Source organism: Telopea speciosissima, chromosome 8 (assembly GCF_018873765.1).
Source record: "Telopea speciosissima isolate NSW1024214 ecotype Mountain lineage chromosome 8, Tspe_v1, whole genome shotgun sequence".
Classification (NCBI taxonomy): domain Eukaryota; kingdom Viridiplantae; phylum Streptophyta; class Magnoliopsida; order Proteales; family Proteaceae; genus Telopea; species Telopea speciosissima.
This window is the reverse complement of record NC_057923.1, coordinates 50,638,136-50,654,486: the sequence shown is the minus strand read 5'-3', so window position 1 is coordinate 50,654,486 and position 16,351 is coordinate 50,638,136. Positions and strand designations below refer to the sequence as shown.

The 16,351-nt window shown below is 38.8% G+C and overlaps 3 protein-coding genes across 4 annotated transcripts; 1 reads left to right on the top strand and 2 right to left on the bottom strand.

Annotated features, from left to right (window-relative positions):
• Nucleotides 1-728: 728 nt before the first annotated feature.
• Nucleotides 729-4,939, top strand: LOC122671076 (asparagine synthetase [glutamine-hydrolyzing]). Its single transcript, XM_043868171.1, has 13 exons — nucleotides 729-842; nucleotides 1,302-1,440; nucleotides 1,550-1,645; nucleotides 2,082-2,223; nucleotides 2,313-2,503; nucleotides 2,890-3,051; nucleotides 3,147-3,227; nucleotides 3,350-3,571; nucleotides 3,722-3,856; nucleotides 3,981-4,061; nucleotides 4,141-4,227; nucleotides 4,316-4,423; nucleotides 4,506-4,939. The coding sequence occupies exons 1-13, from the start codon at nucleotides 763-765 to the stop codon at nucleotides 4,752-4,754; spliced, it is 1,773 nt and encodes a 590-aa protein (XP_043724106.1). The 5' UTR covers nucleotides 729-762; the 3' UTR covers nucleotides 4,755-4,939.
• Nucleotides 4,887-7,142, bottom strand: LOC122671077 (protein trichome birefringence-like 3). Of its 2 annotated transcripts, none has more exons than XM_043868172.1 (6): nucleotides 6,864-7,142; nucleotides 6,520-6,769; nucleotides 6,248-6,419; nucleotides 5,821-6,020; nucleotides 5,525-5,683; nucleotides 4,887-5,289 (listed from the first exon to the last, which is right to left on the bottom strand). In XM_043868172.1, exons 1-6 carry the CDS (start codon nucleotides 7,042-7,044, stop codon nucleotides 4,956-4,958), a joined length of 1,296 nt encoding a protein of 431 aa, XP_043724107.1. In that variant the 5' UTR covers nucleotides 7,045-7,142; the 3' UTR covers nucleotides 4,887-4,955. The 2 variants fall into 2 exon arrangements, with proteins under 2 accessions (XP_043724107.1, XP_043724108.1); XM_043868173.1 differs by having other exon boundaries at nucleotides 6,520-6,761; nucleotides 6,864-7,021.
• A 4,506-nt stretch (nucleotides 7,143-11,648) lies between these two features.
• Nucleotides 11,649-16,351, bottom strand: LOC122671078 (protein PMR5-like). The gene is made up of 5 exons (XM_043868174.1): nucleotides 15,973-16,351; nucleotides 15,714-15,885; nucleotides 15,450-15,628; nucleotides 14,505-14,663; nucleotides 11,649-11,983 (listed from the first exon to the last, which is right to left on the bottom strand). Exons 1-5 carry the CDS (start codon nucleotides 16,311-16,313, stop codon nucleotides 11,680-11,682), a joined length of 1,155 nt encoding a protein of 384 aa, XP_043724109.1. The 5' UTR covers nucleotides 16,314-16,351; the 3' UTR covers nucleotides 11,649-11,679.

Here is a 16,351-nt window from a genome sequence, read left to right as displayed (position 1 = left end):
TCCATTAATATATCTACTCCTTAGATAATCTAAGATGTATTAAATTAAAAAGTTAAATCAAAGTGAAAATAATTTATGTTTCTTTTAAAGAAATTAGTGAATGTAGGACATAACTATTTCTCGTCAAGTCATGGCCTCGTGGGTTTATTTAAAAAATAAGATTAAAAAATGTTATCCATATTAAATCCACGTGGAAGGCTGGAGAATTGTGAAACTGTGAAGGAAGATTTTTTGTTTTTGATAGAAAACTGTGAAAGAAGATGACTTTGACTCTGGGGGGCTTTCGTTGCTGAGTCATTAATGAAACGGATAAGAAAGATATAAATCACATGGTAAAAAAACGGTGGAAGTTTTGAAGGAATAAGAGAAATCTGAGGAGTTTAAACGAACCAGAGAATGACACGTGGTGAAATAGACTTTGAAAGAAGAGAAAGAGAGGCAGTGGGCCCCAAAGGATTGGAGGATTAAGCGGTGAACGGAAGACGCAACGACACTTGACGCGATATAACGCCGCCGCTTAACTTAACCTATTTCTATTCTATTAAAGGCCATTGTGGGCCCCACCTCCCTCGCTTCCAATATTCTATAAATACCCACCACATTGAGACGTTGGATGTTATCTCTGTTTTTCAGTTTGATGTTCTTATTGCCACCAACTTCTTCGCTTCTCCTTCCTTTCAGCTCTTTTCTTTATCCATTTTCATCTTCTACTTCTTCTTCTTCCAATCATCCAGAGAGAGAAAAAGAGAGGAATCATCAACCATGTGTGGAATACTTGCAGTTCTGGGTTGTCCTGATGATTCACAAGCGAAAAGGGTTCGAGTGCTCGAGCTTTCTCGCAGGCAAATTAACCCTTTCTTCTTTTTCTGTTTTACCTTGCGTATCTGCAAGTTCTTTCCTCCATTGTTTCTTTTCCTTAAAAATCCCTTTTAAAGTAAAGAGTATGTGGTAGAAACATTGAAAGGATCGACACATACAAATAACAAAATAAAAAAAATTTCTATATGGATTTTGCATACTTCTTTACCCTAAAGAAGTTTATCAGTTAAATTTTTTTTTTTTTTAGGGTACTTATTCATCAATGTCAAGTTCTAATGTGCGTTTTATTTGTAAACCCATATAATTCTTTTTACCCTCCTTAATTGTGGGTCCTGGTGGTAGTTCCTATTATCAATTGTGTTTAATTTAAACACTGTTTTGTAATTAACATGTAGTTGAGCAGTTTATGAAAAGAGAATTTAGAAATTCTTTTAGTTTGGTAATGAGTTTTCTTAAATCAGCAAATTTTGATTGTTTTTCAGATTGAAACATAGAGGGCCAGACTGGAGTGGGCTTTACCAGCATGGAGACTGTTTTTTGTCTCATCAACGATTAGCTATAATCGACCCCACTTCTGGGGATCAGCCTCTCTTCAATGAAGACAAGGCAATTGTTGTAACGGTGGGACTACCAACTTTAATTATTTTTTTTTTAAGACTAAGTACTTGTAAGATCTTTCAGTAAAAATGAAAAAAGATACTAATTGGTTAAGAAAATTGTGGTTGAGCAGGTTAATGGTGAGATATACAACCATGAAAAGCTGAGAAAGAGCTTGCCTAACCACAAGTTCAGGACTGGTAGTGATTGTGATGTTATAGCCCATCTGGTGAGCTTTCTTCTTCCCTTTCCAGAACTGTAGATTTCTGAAACTCCAGAAATTTCAGTATAACTGTCTCTTAATTGATTGTGGATTATCTCTGGTATTGGACATAATTAAATAGTTAATTTCAGAAATGAAACAAGGTACTTAATTTTCTTTTGCCTCTGTAATTTCATTTTTACTATCTGGAGAGCTCCTTTGGAAATGGGTATGGGAAATCATTCCTCCCCTGCTATCTATTCAACAGAAAATACTAATCCCCTGCTTGTTCACCACATTTAAAATTTAGGAAACGATTACAATCTTAGGATTCTGATTAGATGTCCGAAGACTTCCACGTAAATTTCATTTCCTCCTTATTTTTAAGGTTTGAACTGCTTCACAAATTTAGATGGTTGTTGGATCATAAGATTGTAACTGGTTCTTCATCTTTCTTTGATAGTACGAAGAGTATGGTGAAGAATTTGTGGACATGTTGGATGGAATGTTCTCATTTGTGTTGCTGGACACCCGCGATAACAGCTTCATTGTTGCTCGAGATGCCATTGGGATTACTTCCCTCTACATTGGTTGGGGACTCGATGGTAAATCTCATTTCCTTGTCTATGTAGAAACATTTCTTATTATAGATTTGAATATCTTTCTCATTCATTTCCATTTCCCTGCTCTTCAGGCTCAATTTGGATTGCATCCGAAATGAAAGCACTTAATGATGACTGTGAACATTTTGAGTGCTTCCCTCCTGGTCATTTGTATTCAAGCAAGGCAGGTGGGATGCGAAGATGGTACAATCCCCCCTGGTTCTCAGAGGCTATTCCATCAACTCCATATGAGCCACTAGTCCTCAGAAGGGCCTTTGAAAGTGTGAGATTACTGAACTAGGATCCTTAAGTTGCAAGAACTATTTGTTAAAAAATCATGATTTTTGTTAGAAAATTCATTGTATTTTTCTAGAAGAAGTGAAGAACTTTACCCTTATAAAGTGTTTTCACCTTCACATACACCTAGAGATGCAGATAGATCTTAGAGACCAGGAACAAAATAGCTGATTAACATTTCATATTCAAAATTACTGATTATACACCTCACCTTCTATTTCTTTTATGGAGAAGTACTCATTCATATTAAATAGAAATGTATATATGTACTTGACCTTCAATCTTTGATTAGATGAAGTGGCCATGAACCTCTCAAGAAGATATTAATTTCTTGCAAGAATTATCCCTTACATGTTACTTGAAATCTTGCAGGCTGTAATTAAGAGGCTCATGACTGATGTACCATTTGGAGTTCTATTATCAGGGGGCCTTGATTCATCATTAGTTGCCTCCATTACTGCTCGCTATTTTGCTGGGACAAAGGCTGCCAAACAATGGGGAGCACAACTTCATTCCTTCTGTGTTGGCCTTGAGGTCAGTTCTAAGTTTTCATGATCTGGACTTGCAATCTATATCTTTTTCTATTTTGAGTTAGTTTCTCAGATTAATTTGTCCCCTGTGTTGTTTAGGGCTCCCCTGATTTGAAGGCTGGAAAAGAGGTTGCTGATTATTTGGGGACCATTCATCATGAATTTCACTTCACTGTTCAGGTATTGACTTGAAATTATTATCAATCCTCTCAAGTTAAATGAGAAGGATGTTGGTATTCTCTTTATCACTTCAGATCAACCCTAAATATCAAGCTTCTTTTTTCCCCTTGGGCATGTGGCAGGATGGTATTGATGCAATTGAGGATGTCATCTACCACATTGAAACGTATGATGTGACCACAATTAGGGCAAGCACCCCTATGTTTCTGATGTCCCGCAAGATTAAATCGTTGGGAGTTAAGATGGTGATTTCCGGAGAGGGCTCTGATGAGATCTTTGGTGGATACTTGTATTTTCATAAGGCACCAAACGAGGAAGAGTTCCATCGTGAGACATGCCACAAGGTAATTTATGCTGTTTGCCTTGGAAATTTCTCATCATTGTGAATTAATCTTATGAAATCAGAAGATATGACAAGAAACTGTTTTGACCTTTCCAATTTCGGTTTGAAATTTAGAGATTACTTACTCTCTAAAATTTGCTTTCAATCACAGATAAAGGCCCTTCACCAATACGATTGCTTGAGAGCTAATAAAGCAACTTCAGCTTGGGGTTTAGAAGCTCGGGTCCCTTTCTTGGACAAGGAATTCATCAATGTCGCAATGAGTATTGATCCTGAGTGGAAGATGGTACGTAGTTGGAGATTGTGCACATGTTAATTCGGATTCCATAACCTACCCTTTTCTGCATATGTACTTCAAATTTTTTAAATTTCCTTTAGTGGATTTTTCTGACTTTTCCTAATTTGTATAGATAAATCGGGATCAGGGAAGGATTGAGAAGTGGGTTCTCAGGAAGGCCTTTGATGATGAAGAACATCCTTATCTGCCAAAGGTCTACCATAATTATCGGCTTATGGACTTTTTGCGCTTAATCACACCTATTATTAACATAGTTTGTCATTGTTATGCAGCATATTCTCTATAGGCAGAAGGAGCAATTCAGCGATGGTGTTGGCTACAGTTGGATCGATGGGCTTAAGGCTCATGCTGCCGAGCATGTACTCTCTCTCTCTCTCTCTCTCTCTCCCCCGCCCCCAAAAAAAATATCTGTTTAGCCCTGTCTAAATTCTCTTCTTCCTCTAACAGGTCTCGGATAGAATGATGCTTAATGCAAGGAATATATATCCTCATAACACACCTTCCACAAAGGAGGCTTACTACTACAGAATGATCTTTGAGAGGTTCTTCCCTCAGGTAGCCATTAAAATCCACAGCTGAATTGTTCTAATAAGAATGAAAAAGAGTAGTACTGATTTCTCACCTTATGGCTTTGCAGAATTCTGCACGAATGACTGTCCCAGGAGGCCCAAGTGTGGCTTGCAGTACTGCCAAAGCTATTGAGTGGGATGCAACTTGGTCAAACAATCTTGACCCTTCGGGCAGAGCTGCATTGGGAGTCCATACCTCTGCTTATGAGCAGCAGTTACCCAATGCAATTGGGGTTGCAAATGTCCCAGCTAAAATCATTAATGATATTCCCAGGATGGTGGAAGTGACTGCTCCAGGTCTCACAATCCGAAGCTAATATATTTGCCTAAGGAAGAATAATTTCTATGGGAATCTGTAGTTAGTGAAGCAGTTTGTTCAGAAGTTTTTTGTTTATTTGATCTGTGAATCTAATTTTCCAATGTATGAGAAGGAAAAGTTGTGCAATAGCACCAAAAGAATCTATGTAGTTGATGAATTGTAGTTGAATAACAGTAGTTCTTGTCCTTATCTCTCTTGGTTACAAATATGCATAAAACATTCTGTTCCATGTATCTGGCACTCCTGGTAAACACCAATGTATGCAATCTGCAAAGGTTAATGGGTCGGCCTTTTGCTCATCTGTTAATAATTCTCCTCCGGTTTCAGTGTAAACTGATGTATGGCCATCTTTTCGGTAATCTGAGAGCTGTGTTATGTTGATGAATGACACAGGGACCGTCATTCTCTCTGCTATACCGGCCACCACATCCATTATCCGTCGGTCAGCACCACTTCCCCAGAATCTCTTCTCCATCACGGGTTGAGTTTCGTTGTAGCATCGAATTCCCTTCTTATTGTGCCAATCTGCACTCCTGCAATGAGCAATGTTTGGTCATAATCAAACCTTACCAATTAAAGTTCACATGATCATGAGGAACTAAATGGGTCTCACAACACTCTCTATAGTCTGTCCATAGTATTGTCCCATATTAGCCTTCCTACATACACTACTGTATCAAATCAGACCAAGCTGTACGGGGCTAATAAAACCCCACCAGAAGCACTCACTGTGCTGCAATTTGTAAGGGAAAGGGAAAGTAGAAGGACCTCATGTGTGTAGGGGACATAGTAGTGAAGAAGAGCCGGGTCTTGTTCGGATCAATGGTAGAATCAACCCAATTCGCCCACGTCTTCAAGGCAATCCTATAAGCAACGGGTGCGTCCAACTCCTCAAATCCATCTTCTCCATTTGCAAAGGAACCCCATCTGTGCACAATTAAACAGGGTACCTTAGAAGGTAGCTTTTCTTCTTTAGACATCAGCTACATGAAACAGTTCAAGGATTACCATAACCTGTCAAAAATTCACTTCTGTTTTTGGCTGGATTCAGAGTTAGAACTTACAGTGACTTGATCTTTAGACCACTCATCCACCAAACGTATGAGTTAAATACAAGTATGTCCACTCCAACCCAGTATTTGGCATGCTTAAACACCGAGTCGACTCTCAGAATTCTGTCATTGGGATCTGCTTTGATAGGGCGATCGGAATTGGACTCTACAAGGAAGGGAGCCCAGTAAAACTCGATGGATGCATTGTATTCCTGTAGAATGAAGATAACTATTAGCTTAACCATAGAAGCCTGTCCTAAGTACATAATGCATAGTGAAACATTACTCTCTTTACTGATTGTAGAAACCCAGTTTTTGCTGTAATACCTTCAACATCTCTTCCCTTCTATGTATCAAACTCAATAAATCTACTTCAAGCCACCTTAAACATAGTCTAGATTGAATAGAATGATATCAAATCTGAAAGTGAAGCCATTACCTTAGCTTTGAAAACAGAGTGAGACCGACCTCGATGCATGGACTTCTGGTCTGGTGGTATAGAAGACTCAACCATGCAAACAAAGGATTGCCACTGACCTCTTTGTAGTGAGTCCCCAACAAACATCAATCTCTTCCCTCTGAGTTTCTCAAGAGCACCAATGGGATCAAACCTGAAAGCGAAGCCATTAAGTGTAAATTTTTAATCATACACAAACTCGTTCAATCAGATTTGGAGTCACATTATCAATATACAAAACAAGTAATCTCAACCTCGGTAAAATGCAGTCATCAGGCTGCCATTCCCAGTAACGATAGTCGGAATCTGGCCTTCCATTCTTCACACAAGAAACTTGCCTATCCAGATATGGGCAAGTTGTATCAGAGTATAAAGGCTCAATTGAAGTGTTGAACACCCACTTCCCCTTGAAAATCCTGCAATTGTTTGGATCAAATTCTTCCTTATCTCCATCGACGTCTTCAAGAAGATCTTCTTCCACAGATGAGCTGACATTCTTTTCCCCTGAACATGAAAGAGTACAAATATTAGAAACAACATCAAAATCACAAAGAAGAAAAAGAAGATTCAATAAAAGAGGAAGCATAACTATGAGTACCACTCTTTGACCCATGAGAATGGGATATGGGTTCCTGTTTAGAACAAGATTTTGCCATGAATTTTAGATATCCAGCATCCTCAATGTACAGGACAGCAATGAATGCGAAGGCACAGACCCCGACTGCGACAATGGATAGTGGCAGTTTCGATCGTAGAGGCTTCATTTTATCAACCTGCATTTTCCTGTGGAAAGTGAAGGAACAAGTGCAGTCTATTTCAAAGTGAGAGAGTATATTCCTGAAGAGATGAATGATTAAGAGAACTAAATAGAAAATAGAGCAGAAGAAAATGATGAAGGATGAGAGTATAGTAGTGTCTTGGGAATTATTTTATATGTCTTGAGTTGGAGTAAAGTTACAGCCATCCATGAAGGTGTTTATAAAGTGCTGGGAGGTAGGGGAAGGTGGAAAGCTTACATCTTTAGGTTCTTAATAGACCCTACATGGATGGAAACTCCTACAATATGATCCAACAGTTGTGCCATCATCAAGGATTGGCAAGTGTAGATCCAGTTTCAGACGCAACAAACCGACCAGAATTTCCTGGTTCTGTCTTGGGCAAAACCCAACTTGTCAGCTAAAGTTGGGATGTTATCCCACAAATCTTCTGAGCTTAATTGTTCTTGTTCTTGAACCAGTTTAAATCCATCAAATTCAATATGGGTACTCTTCAAAACCCAGGATCTGAGAAGACTGACCGGAACTCTGTTTTCTAATTTTCTATCAACTCTTCACCCCACCTCCCACCCCGAGAGAGAACAAGCACAAGAGAACAAGAAGGCCCAACTAACAGAAAGTGATAGTGCCCTTTCTCTCTCTTTTCTTACACATATGGCATAATTATTGTAAATGACTTGCAAAACCAGAAAAGATTTGCTGTTATAACTGTTACACATAATTAACAATAACAAATCATGTGTGATCTTTGATTGGATAGATATTAGGGTATCAATTACATTGGAGAGGTCTTTATGAAATGACTTAGCTGATAATGATGAGCCCAGCATAGACATTAGGAATTGAAACTCTTAATGACCCTGCTTTACTAGTATCTTATGAAGGGTAAAACATGAGTTTACCAAAAAAAGAAAGGTAAAGCATGCCTTTCCTTGAGTTGGGTTTGGGCCTGGAATTCGATAGTGTGGAGAGTAGCCCTACGGCTCTGTGTTGTTGCAAGGGAAATGCAATATTTTTTTGTCAATTTTGGTGTTTGATTGGAAGAAACATACAAATATTTCTTTAGGAAGTGAAATGTATTTTACAGAAAATCAAATATTTCAATTCCATTCACTTCCCTTCCCTTTCCCCACTTTCCTTGCAACCAAACAGAGCCACATGTTTAAGCCATGGCAAGTTTGGTTCAGACGTTGAGGCCTATGATGGTCATAAAATTCCAGGCCCAAGGAAGCTAAGCCTTAGCTGGAACTTAAAACATAAACAGGCTTCAGGAATAGTTTTTCTTATACCTATGGAGTAGACTTGTGATGTGGGATTATGGTTAAACTCTTATGTCGTCATTAACTACCTCCCTCTATAGTATCCGTCAAAACTACCATTCTCTGTGCTAATCAAAGGGTTCAGATGAAAAGATTTTCTCTTCACCAAGAGAATTTTGGTCTTTCTTTCAATGCTGGACTAGTGATATAGATCTTGAATGCGGTTCTAGCAACTCGATTTAGGGCCCTAATTCAATTTATATGACTTGCCTTGAATTGTTTGTTTTCAATTTATATTTTCAATGGTTTAAAATTACTCAAAGTTTGGCGTTTTTCTTACAACCAAGTTTTTATTAAATCATGGTAAAGGAGGAATTCTTTCACCAATGGTCATTGTTACATTGGGATGGGGGTCTTGAGGATCATGAAAGAATTTCGAACCTCAAACATATAAGGGGGAATAATGGTAACCTTAGATCTGTGGGTGAATTCTTCACCATAGGGTGAAGGAAAACTTTTCCTTTTTCTTAACCATCAATTTCTTTTGTGGGAGAAAGAACAGCACCCAGCTGTGTGTCTGGGCATATACCTGTGGTCAGACATAGCTGGGCGTGAAATGATTGTCCGCCCCCATGGAAAGGTGAAGGTGTGTTGGTCATTTTGCACCAAATTGTGTCTGGGTGCAAGTACACGCCCAGACGCACGACCGGGTGGGGTTCCTTCTCCCTTCTTTTATTTTAGCAAATTAAAAAATCAACCTCTTTTTTATTTTTTTTTCTTTTGAGAGGTGGGGCCCAAGGATAATCAGTTTCATAATCTGAAAATTAAATAGAAATGAGAGAGCAGAAATTTTTTTTTAAAAAAAAACTACTATTATTAAACAACAAGAAGGGGTATGACGGTTGTGCCAAACACCACCCCTGTGCCTTGACACAAGGGTGCATTAAATGATCGCTACACCCTTGAAATCTCGAAAATGACCAGGGATATAATGGTCATTTTGTACACCCTTGTGTCAGGATGCAGGGGCAGCATTTTTAAGCGACCAGGTGACGTTCTTTCTCCCTTCTTTTATTTTAGCAAATTGAAGAGTCAACCTTTTTTATTTCTTTTAATGGCAACCAATTCATAATCCAGAAATTAAATGGAACTGAGAGAGACCAATTACTTTATTTAAAGTGGGAAATTGAAAAAAAAAAAAAAAAAAAGAAGAAGAAAAGAAAAAAACCCTACTAATACTCTTTTTTTTTTGGTAAAGAAAAACCCTACTAATACTAAACAAGAGGAAGGTGGTCGTTGAAGAAATTATGAATCATACAATGAGAGTGGTACTTCCCACAACATTCAATAGGATTGCGTGGTTGACCAGGGTACCCCCACAATTTGACTGCGTGGTTGACCAAGTTATTACCATTTTTAGGAAAAATCTATCCATATATTAAATGACCATAATTTGCTGCATGGTTGAAATCATCATTTTCAGAAAAAATTAAATTAAAATTTTCATTTTCAAAAATATTATGTTTCCTATTGCATTCTTATAAATTTTACTTTGTTTTTTAAAAGAAGGAGAAAAGTTTTCTGCTCTGGACTCCAAAATCCATGGTGGTCTATAGAGCGTGAGACCACGGTAATCGAATAAAATCCTTCAATGTGATGAATCGATGAAAATTTTCTCTCCCTAAAATGCCTCTAAAAGTGAATGGAATGTCAACTAATAATCATGTGAATAGGTTTTTCAACTCAAAAGGCAAAATTAGTTCAAATTATTTCGTAAGCAAATGCTTTGGAATATTCTATTCTTATAATGACCACTGTTTTAGATCCTACTCCTCTACAACATCAGGGTTCGAGGAACATTATTCTCTCCAATTCCCTACAAGTGTGCAGTACGACAGTGCTAGACTGCTAGGTGGAGATGTCAATACCTGACAGTTTAGAGCTCGGAGCTCGGACATCCAACAATCCGAGCTCAGAGTTGTCAAAATGTCCACACTGCCGCACTGCACACTTTTAGAAATTGGAGAGGATTAAAATCTCAGGGTAAGATGGAGGATTAGTGTATCCCAAAAAAGGAAAAAGAAAAGAAACCCTAATATTGATTTACTCTTATTCATTCTTTTTCTTTTTTCAGTGAAAAAACAACATGGAATCATATTTGGGAATGGCTGATTTAGGAAAAGAATTCAACAATGTAATGCGGTTTGGTTCCGATTTTGTTCAAGGTTGAAATCAGAAACCGAATTTTATTCGCACCAAAAAAAGAAAAAAAATCAGAAACCGAACGTTACTAAAATGGTTCCAATTTTCCAAATCAAAACCAATTAATAAATAGTTTTGGTTAAATGGGTTTTAAAAAGTGTCAGTTAAATGGTTTTATCGATTTTGGTTTTGTTGTTGATTGACTCGATTCAAGTTAACAATATTGGGCCCAATTGGGAATGCACTTAATTTTGTTGGCTTGAACCACAACATCTAGGCTCAATTTGTAACTTAAAATTAAAAAAATAATTAAATTATTTTTAACGATGTAAATCCGCTAGAAAGCGTATAAAGAATGATGAGACTAACTAGTATTTTAATCGATTTAGTATGTATAATTGATTAAATAGCATACTAGTTCTAACCGGGTTTAATCGGTTCAAACCAATGGTTTACCAATTCAAAATCAAATCAAATTATTTAATAAGTGATTTTATTTTTAAATCAAAAGTTCAAAACCAAACCAATTATAAACAATTTATCAACTCTGATTTAAAAGATTCAATTCGATTTTTGTAAATAATTTTTGTTTGCAATTGACACCTTTAAAGCAGGCAGTATCTTCCACAATAAGCAATTGTATCATCACAAATTTTTTGATGAATTTTAATAAAATATTTTCTCTTTCCAACTCTAGTAATTTTCTTTCTTTTAAAGAATTTCCTAAAAAACATTTTTCATAGAAAACAAATTGGGCCTAAGTAGACCTAATGGTATCAATCGGTACGCTATCTGGTATTTGGTACGATATCGAAGCTAAACACCCCATATCGATATTGTACCGTATTGAGTATGATACCACTTTCCCATACCAAATCGTACCGTATAATATCGGTTTGATATATGGTTTTATTCGGTATGTATACCATTTTCCTATACCGATACCATATTGAATTATATGCGATACAGTACTAATCCGGTAAACAGTTTCAGTACCAAATTGACACCCTTAAATTAGACCCTCATATGAGGAGGGTTAGGTTGGAAGTTGCTCTCTCTCTCTCTCTCTCTCTCTCTCTCTCTCTAAATTGGATACAAAATTACAAATGAGAGAGAATCACTTCACTAGCTAATTAAAGCTCTTAAACAGAAATAGAAAGAATTAAGAACTATTGCATTAAAAGAACAAAGATGTGTAGAAAAGTTGGTTCCAAGTATCAGGTAGGCCTGGTAGGCACCAATGACTACAGTCTGTGGTGTGGTCTGGACTATAGATGGATGGGTGCCCATCTTTTCTAAGCAGAGACAACATCGTGATGTCTAGCAGATTCACTGGGGTTTGCATATCTCCCAATACACCCTGAACCACCTTCATTTGATCCGGATATGGCCCCGGATACGTTCCACCACTCAGCGGCATCGTCTCACCGTAACAATTCTTCGAAGCCGATGGAGCACCACCACTGTTCCATTCACTTGGACTGCATCATTCAAAAAACCCAAAAAGTTAGAACTACTGAACCAACTAAATTAAAGTCCAAGTCCAGGCCCAGGCCCAAGCCCATATGATTGAGCACAAGATAGGCTTATAAGGTCGAGCCCAGTTCAAGCCCATTCACAGTAGGATGACCCAGAAATCCATTGGATTGGGCTCAATCAACTACAGGCTACACGTTTAGTGGGTCCCTTTTTCCTCTAATAAAAAATGGGCCCCACATAAACAACGATGCAAAATGTATTGTTCCCGCACATCACATGGTTGTGTTATTTTTAACCGAACACATGCACTGTTAGCACATCTAAATAAAGCAAAAAATGTCCCATTAGGCGCCGAAACCCAAATGATAGTGGAAGGCCAGCTAAATGTCACCACCGACAAAATAATTTGAGTTAGGTTTCTAACTTCTAACATTCTTTACTGGAGAAAAGGTAGGCCTTAAGATAATTCAGAATGACAAGATTGCCCTCGGCATAGACTACGGGAGAAAAGGAGGGAAATTTTTTTTTCTTTTTTTGTAGATTTATATACTACAGGAGTACACGTGAATCGGTGAATGATGACAAATTTTCAAGGGGCGATGGTGGACGCACAAAACAAGAGTACCTCTAAAGTCTTACCTACCCGTGATGAATGGGATCTCACATCGGGCGGGAGAGGGCGGAAGGGTATTTTAGGAACATACTAAGACCCTAGGAGAGGTTTGTGAATCCTAAGATAGTGAATGAATCATCTTTCATGGGGAGAAAAACCTAAGTCCCGAAAAAGAAAGCCTTCCTTTTCTTTCCAATTATTGATTGTCACGAGGGACTAACGATGAAAGACCAGTGTCTTTTGATAGGGTTGGGTGAACCAAATAAAGTCAAAGTCTACCAAACCAACAACCAGGGTCACTTGATCAATGTATGATTACAACCGATCAACTTTACCAAAAAACATTACAATTTACAACTGATCAAAAGCTTGGCCCTTTACAAAAAAGGGCAAGAGATCGTCGTCTGATTGTGTAGCGTCTGCATCAATACACGGGTCAATGAGAATATAAGCAGAAATGTTAACATAGATGCAATTTTTTATTTCATAGGGGGTAGTCGGTAGTGTGGTATTTTTGCACGACCTATGTTTGGTTACATGAGCTATGCCACCAGGTAGCATTCTTTTTCCAAAAAAAAAATGAAGATATTTCTTTGGACTGTGTACCACCCACACCCAGACATGGAGGGGGGCAAAATGACAGCCCCCTCCCATGAAAGGCGAAAATCCCACCTCCTAATGCCAACTTGCATGCTCTTATTGGCCCCTATGCACGCATAAGGACAACGCTCCCCCACATAGAACATTGACCCAATAGAAAAATAAAAAGAGACTTTTAACGGTACTAAGTCTTTCTAGGTGGGCTTCTATGTTCACACCATCTATCCATGGCCCACTCTTAGTACTTAAACTCCATGAGAAGAAAAGGAGATGCAAGATGGGAGCAAAGGTAGGTAGAGGACATAATCTTTATTGTGAGGGTTACGTCAGAAAAGATTGAGCTTCAGCCCCACCTTCTATCACGAAATGGAAAGACTTGTAACAAAAGTTTGGAACACCTTTTTTTGGTTTTGGCTTTTCCAATTATTGGAAGCCAGCTTATGTACATAGGCAACTAGCTAAGGGCAGTTCCCCATCTCAACCACTCTTCCCCATACTGATCACCTAAGCACAACCCCCATCCATGTGGGTATGGGTTAACTACTCCACTACCACACACTACACACAATCATTCATAGACCACCAAGAGGGTTGTTTTAGGTATAAAATTCTTCTTAAGAGGGTTGTTTTGGGTATAAAACTCTTGGGCTCATGTTCTCTGTGCCACAACGAAGGCTACGCCCAGACACATGGGCCTGCCACTTAGGGGGGCAGGGTGGTCATTGCACCCACTCCCATATGTCTGGGTGCAGCCTGCACCCCCAACACAGATAACATTCTCCCAAAACTCTTTTAAAGAGGGTGATTTTTTTTTTGGGCAAGAGAATGTTATCTGGTTGTGTAGCCCCTGCACCAGCATGGAGCAAATAAGAGTGTATGTGGCATTGGTTTGGATGAAAAATTATTTACTCTATTTCCTGTCTGGTCCAATTCCCCAAGTCCCTCTCAAAGGGGGGGAGTGGGGGACCCCACCCAAGCAGGGGGTAGGGTGGTCATTTCTACCCTCTATTAGAGGAACTTGGGGAAATGGACCGGACAGGGAAATGGAGCAGATATTGATCTTGATTTGGATGGATTTTTAATTTTATGCACTCCTGTGGTGTCTGGACACAAGAACCACACGACCGGTTAATGTTCGTTTCCCCTTTTTGGGCTTATTTTTATGAAAACTCTTATTAAGAGTTTAATGAGCCCAACTATAAACTCACATTAACAAGCATTTATAAGTTCAAGTTAAAATGCCAATTAGGCATTAATTAATGGAGAAACGGATAAAGAAGGTAAGATAAAAGAGGGGATTAAGAAGTTACTTATAATGTGTAGGAGAGATGCCCTGGAAGAAGACCCGGGTCTTGGTTGGATCAATATTGGTGTCAACCCAGCTAGCCCATGTTCTCAATCCCCTCTCAAATGCCACAAACCGGTCCATATCTTGATACAATGTCCCTCCTGATTCCATGTAGTCCCACCTGCATCATACAACATATTATTAGTTTCTCTCCCTCTTCTCACTTATGTTATGTTTTCTACTACTTCTATTATTAATTATAGGAGAAAAGTTTCGTGTGGGGGAATGTACCACTCACGCCCAAACATAGAAAGGGTGAAATGACCACTCCTCCCTCTATGAAAGACAGAAATCCCACCCGCATAATGCTTACACACACATTCTCATTAGCCCTTGCACTTGCACATGGGCCACGCTCCCCCAAAGAGAACTCTTCCCCTTAATTATATATTGATCAAACAAAGGGAGAAAGAAGAAAAAAAAAGACCTGATTTTCCTACACTTGCATAATTAAGGCAAGCTGAATCTGTTAAGTGACAATAATAAGAAATGAAAATTTTGGGACTAACAATGGTCTTGTGCTCCCGGCCCGGTTCCCCCAGTGCCTGTAATAAGAGGGTGCAATGACCACCCTACCCCTGCCCGAACACCCTGCCTGGGTGGGGTCCACCCCCCTTATTACAGGCACTGGGAGAACTGGGCCGGACAGAGAACTGGAGGAGATAATTTTCTAGCATTTATGCCCAATGGATGCCCAATGCACTACTATGCATATAACCTTTTTCAATAAAAGAAAAAGAAAATGGGAAGTAATTTTCTGTATAGGAGTGTGACCTGCGCTCCAATGTGTCCATCTCAAAACAAAGGACAAAAGTGTCTATTCATATAGGGAGGAGATTCATGGGAGTGCTGGCCTACGCCAGCACTCCCGGACAGAATTCTTTTTCCCAAAGAAAAGTATACAAACCCTTGAAGAGAACCCTTGTGAAGCCACCAGTGGCCAGAATTAAACGACAAGACATCAACACCTCTCCAAGTATTAGCATTGCCTGAGATATCCTCCAACCGCAGAATTCGCTTCCCTTGAACCATATCTATATCCACCAAATACGGTGCTCTATAGAACAACACCGACACTCCGTATTCCTGTACATGTACACAAATACATATTAAATACTAATTTAATACACTCTCATATGGTGTTCGACCCTTAATAAAAATTACTACTCACCAAGAACTTGAACGTGTACAGAGGATCTGCCCTGAGCAATTGGGTAGGTGACTGTGGCACCGAAATGGAAATCATACAAATCAAAGACTCCCATTGGTTACGACCCAGTGAATCACCCACGAACATCACAGTCTTCCCTCTCATCTTCATCAGAAAATCAAGCCCACTGAACCTGCTAATTCCACCATTTTAATTAACCAGAGAAAACAGAGAAGAACAGAGTAGAACAGAGAAAGAATTATTTGTAATGGGTATGTACCTGGGGAGCTCACAATTCATGGGTTTCCATCGATATCTGAGATAATCTGTATCAGGTCGACCATTCATCTGGCAATTGAAACCTGGGTCAATGATAGGACATGAGGAAGAGTCATAGGTTAGGTAAGAATCATCACGAACCCAGCTCCCGACGAACAAGTTGCAGGTGGTTTTATTGGCTTCAATGGGTTGTGATTTCCTGAAATGATGGGTCATATGGTGGTTCTTCAATCCTACCAGTAGAGCTGATGAAGCTGTTTGGGTAAAAACCTGAATCAAATACAGAATTATAAAACAAAACCCAATTCCATAATAAGAAGAGGGAAAGGCAAGAAGAGACATTGGAGAAAGAAAGAAAGATTACACAGAATAAGAAAAAG